The 4,679-nt window shown below is 43.0% G+C and overlaps 1 protein-coding gene across 1 annotated transcript; it reads right to left on the bottom strand.

Annotated features, from left to right (window-relative positions):
• Window positions 1-520: 520 nt before the first annotated feature.
• On the bottom strand, window positions 521-1,396 carry DUSP21 (dual specificity phosphatase 21). The gene has a single exon (XM_032258532.1). The coding sequence runs from the start codon at window positions 1,265-1,267 to the stop codon at window positions 698-700; it is 570 nt and encodes a 189-aa protein (XP_032114423.1). The 5' UTR covers window positions 1,268-1,396; the 3' UTR covers window positions 521-697.
• Window positions 1,397-4,679: the final 3,283 nt, after the last annotated feature.

The raw sequence follows: 4,679 nt of genomic DNA, 5'->3' as shown, positions 1-4,679 counted from the left end.
GGTGGGAGATCACCAAGGACACTTTGAGACCTTGCCATCTAGTACAGCACTCAAAAAAAAAAAAAAAAAAAACCAGTATTTTTAAACTTTATGGAGTGGAATGGTTTTTTAAAAACTAGCATATTTTAAAAATTAATGTATAAATCCAATCTAGAAACCCAGAGATGGACCACTGTGATTGAAGGTGGGCAAGGGTAGCCTGAGACTCCTCCAGGGCTCCTGGAGCACAGCCTGAATGAAAGCCACTTATTCACTAGGTTGACACTTACTGGGAGAGGTGCAAGGGACACCAAGACGTCTAAGGCTTTGACTTTGGGTTGGAAAGAACCAGGTGGGATTCTAGGGGATTTACTCCTGGGTTAGTCAGCCTCTGGCAGGGCTCAGGATTCCAGGCCTGCCACATGTGTTGGTTGCTGCTGGCAGGTCTATGTGAGCTGGGCATCACTTACCCCACCCTGGTTCCAGCCAGGCCCCAATAGCTTGACCTCAAAAGATAAAAGACATTTTCACCAAATTACGTTTCATGAATTTAATTCTTTTAAGGTAAGAGTGACTACATTCAAAACTCCAACCCCCTTCCTTTTTTTCTTGCCCTTTAACAAAGTATCATCAGGTTTTCTTTATCAACAAAACGTCAGTGTTCAAGTTCAGTCTTGGTGCAAGAGCGATGGTAGATGTCAGGGATGACGGGGATGGCTTACACTGATATCATCGTAAGTACTTCCTCCTCATAGATGTCAGGGATATCACCTACTGGCGAGTTGATCATGCGCACGGTGTTGTTGTTAAACAGGTTGAATTCGTAATGGATGAGCTGTTCCCAGAAGCCGTTGTTGGGCCGGATGATGGGGCGGCGTGACTTGGTCCATAGGTAGGCGTCCAGCAGCGACATGGAGTGGTATTTCATGAGGTAAGCAAGGCACAGTGAGGCGGAGCGGCTCACTCCAGCCACGCAGTGCAGCAGCGTGCGGCCCTGCCTCATTTCCACGCTGTGAATGTGATCAGCAATTGGGTCAAAAAAGTCGTAGAGACGAGAGTCAGGAGCATCAGTAACGGGCACCTTTATGTACTGAATGCCCTCGAAGAACACGTTGACCACTTCTATGGAAACATTGATAACGGTGGTGATGCGATGGCTGGTAAGCAGGAGTTTGCTGTTGGCGGCCACACCATTGCTGAGAAAGAGGCTGCTGGTTATCTGCGAGAGGGTGAAGATGGGAGGCTGCTGGGCAGCCTGAGATGGAAGGGAAGACACGGATGTTGTCATTAAGGCTGCCGGTCCGAGGTCTCACTGCGGTGGTTTGGGGCACAGTCCTTACCAAGCTAGTTCAGGATAGCAGCCGTGCCGCGAAGTCTCAGGCTAGGGCTTGGAGAAAGAGGACCTGCCATGGGTCACCACCCTCTTCCTGTCTCCTTCCACCACTCCCATCTGGGCGTCACAATCCCGGACAGACAGCCCGGTGGTTCCGGTTTCCATGGCAATGGCCGCTTGCCGCAAGGAGGGCAGGGCCTCTAAGCAGGGTCTTCAGAGACCCCCCAGTCTCTTCTTTTTATCTTTCTTCATAGTCATTTATTGTTCAAAGCTTAATTCTTAGCTTTCTTGACTTTTAAAAATGTTCTATTGCAAGATATCTATTTTATGTTTCAATTATTGGACCACATTAAACACAATATCTATGAATGCTTCTATTCCATCAGTGTTGCAGAATAGGGCTTACACTTTCCCTGAAAAATAGCAATATCATATTCTAAGTTGGGGAGCAGCGTTTGGCTAGTGTAATATGCTAATCTGTATAAAACTGGAGCGAATTATGGGATTTGGCTGGGCTTGGTGGACTTGCCTGATACCTCTTTGTTGATTGTAACCATAAAATTATTCTCCTGCTTACAAACACATCAGGGCTGGTTGTAAGTGAGCATTGCTGACTGATATATAGCCTTTATCTTGAAGTTGGCCTGGGGTGGACAGCTGTGTGATACTCAATTTGTACATACAGCTCAAATGACTTATCGAATAAGTCTACTTTATTACCTGAAACAACAGTTCAGATTATTTTGTGTACTTTCTTCAAAAAGAATGCCCACATGCTTTGTGAACTACAAATCACTTTGACCCCTACCAATGCTGTCTTCCCAGTAATATTAAACATTCTGGAACAAGTTAATGCTATATGGTAATTGGGCCAAAAATTGAGACGGAGTCATGCTCTGTCGCCCAGGCTGGAGAGGCTCAGGCCTTTGTCTCTGAGGTTCAAGCGATGCTTGTGCCTCAGCCTACCAAGTAGGTGGGATTACAGGTGTGCACCACCATGCCTGGCTAATTTTTGTATTTTTAGTAGAGACAGCGTTTCACCATATTGGCCAGGCTGATCTCGAACTCCTGATCTCAGGTGATGCTCTCCCACCTCGACCGCTCAAAGTGCTGGATTACAGGCTAAATTACTGCAGCCAGCCCAAAAACTGATTTCTAAAATGCGACCTGACATTTGCATTTCCTCCCAGCTAAGATTTTTGTAGAATTTGGCTGAAAATTGAGAAGAACTATAGCTTAAAACTAACAAATTGTTTCACAGAGCAGCCAGTTGGCTCACATACTTTGCTCTGATTCCATCGACATTTTGGTATGTGTTCAAAGGTGTGCTGTGATTGTGAACAAAGATGAAATAGATGTCAGTCTGCTTATGATGGTCAAGGAAACAATAATCTCAAAACACAACACACTTTTCTCTTTCTCAATTGTCGTAATTAAATTATTTGGCATTACTTAAATTGTCAGTCTCCGCAAGTCTATCTGGAAGAAAATAGAACACAAATACTAAATAAATATGAAAACTGTCTCTTGAAGACAGCTCAACTGGGCTAAAGGAGAAGCTTTGTAATCTATGTAGTAATGTGGATTCCCTAAACTACTATTGGAGTCTACTTATTTCATAAGTATACACTCCTCAAACTTTAAAACTATAGTAAAATTAATAAAATAATTTCAGACACTATTTTCCTTCTTTCTTTCTTTTTTTTTTTTTTTGATGGAGTTTTGTTGTTGTTGCCCAGGCTGGAGTGCAGTGGCGTGATCTTAGCTCACTGCAACCTCCACCTCCCAGGTTCAAGCAGTTCTCCTGCCTCAGCCTCCTGGGATTACAGGCTTGCGCCACCATGCCCAGCTAATTTTTTTCATTTTTAGTAAAGATGGGATTTTATCATGTTGGCCAGGCTGGTCTCGAACTCCTGACGTCAGGTGACACTCCTGCTTTGGCCTCCCAAAGTGCAGTGATTACAGGCGTGAGCCATCGCGCCCGGCCTCAGACACTATTTTCAAAAACAAGCATGACCCATATTAAATAGATTTATTTATTTATTTATTTATTTATTGAGACAGAGTCTCACTCTGTCACCGGGCTAAAGTGCAGTGGCACGATCTCGGCTCCCTGCAACCTCCACCTCCTGGGTTCAAGCAATTCTCTGCCTCAGCCTCCAGAGTAGCTGGGATTACAGGAGCCTGCCACCATGCCCAGCCAATTTTTGTATTTTTAGTAGAGACGAGGTTTCACCATCTTGACCAGGCTGGTCTTGAACTCCTGACCTCGTGATCCACCCGACTTGGTCTCCCAAAGTGCTGGGATTACAGGCGTGAGCCACTGTGCCCGGCCTTATTTATTCTTTCATATTCTGTGATATCCATTAGTCTGAGGGATGTTGGATGTTTTTAAAATTCCAGTATGGAGTTTTTCCTGGATAGATAACATTTTCTCCCCTTGAGTTTGGAAACAGGTCACTTTCAGATCCCACTTGTCTCTACTTTCCCTTTTTTTTTTAAGAACACACTAGTGGAGGCAATTTTCCTTGTTACTTAGTGAAGAAAATGTATGAGAGACTTGCCCAAGAGCATACTCTCTTTACCGCTGGGAAAACACCCTGGATGTTAACAACTAGTTAATGTTCAGATTTCTCAATTCGGTAGTCAAAGCCCTTTCTAATCTGATCTAAGCCTGCCTTTCAAATCTTATTTATTCATTTATTCATCAGATTTTTATTAAGAATCTGTTGCATGTTAAGCATTTTCACCTATACAAATCCTCAGTTCTGACCAAACAAATCAAATGCTTTTGGTAAATACAAAATGTACATTTCTGTTTCCTTGCCTTTGCTCATGCCATTCCTCTTTCTTGACAAAGCTGACTCTTCTATGCTTCCTGAACTCTATCCAAGCTTCGAGACTCAGCTGGATTAATTTAAAAAGAGGATCAACTGAGCATCCAATCTGTGTCAGGTACAGTCCTAGCAGTGTAGATCTATCGCAACACAGGCCCTGATTTCCAAGAGCTTATAATTTGGTCAGAGAGATAGACAATCTTAGAAGAGCCCGGAAGAGAGGGTATGATTCATTGTTTTAGGTGAGTGTTTGGGGGCCAGGGCCAGTAGGGGTATGTCATGGAAGGCTTAACAGAAAACATGACTGGGAAAAATCTTTTTGTGTTTATTACTCATTATTTAATATGTCCAAATTTGTGTTTTAAAAAATATCAAAACTACATAAAAGCTGTAAGAATGAACAATGAGTATCTGTTTATCCTTCAGCTATAGTTCATCTATTGTTAACATTCACCACATTTGCTTTATCTCTCTATTTTCATAAACAAACACACATATTTATTTACTTGCTTGTTCCTTTTTGCTGAAAC

The sequence above is a fragment of the Sapajus apella genome, unplaced genomic scaffold (assembly GCF_009761245.1).
Source record: "Sapajus apella isolate SASKATOON/1434 unplaced genomic scaffold, GSC_monkey_1.0 scaffold103, whole genome shotgun sequence".
NCBI classification, from domain to species: Eukaryota; Metazoa; Chordata; class Mammalia; order Primates; family Cebidae; genus Sapajus; species Sapajus apella.
This window is presented reverse-complemented; position numbering and strand designations above follow the sequence as displayed.

Bases quoted from the DNA above. Each gene is read 5' to 3' on its own strand.
- DUSP21 (XM_032258532.1), bottom strand. From the start codon at position 1,267: ATGACAACATCCGTGTCTTCCCTTCCATCTCAGGCTGCCCAGCAGCCT.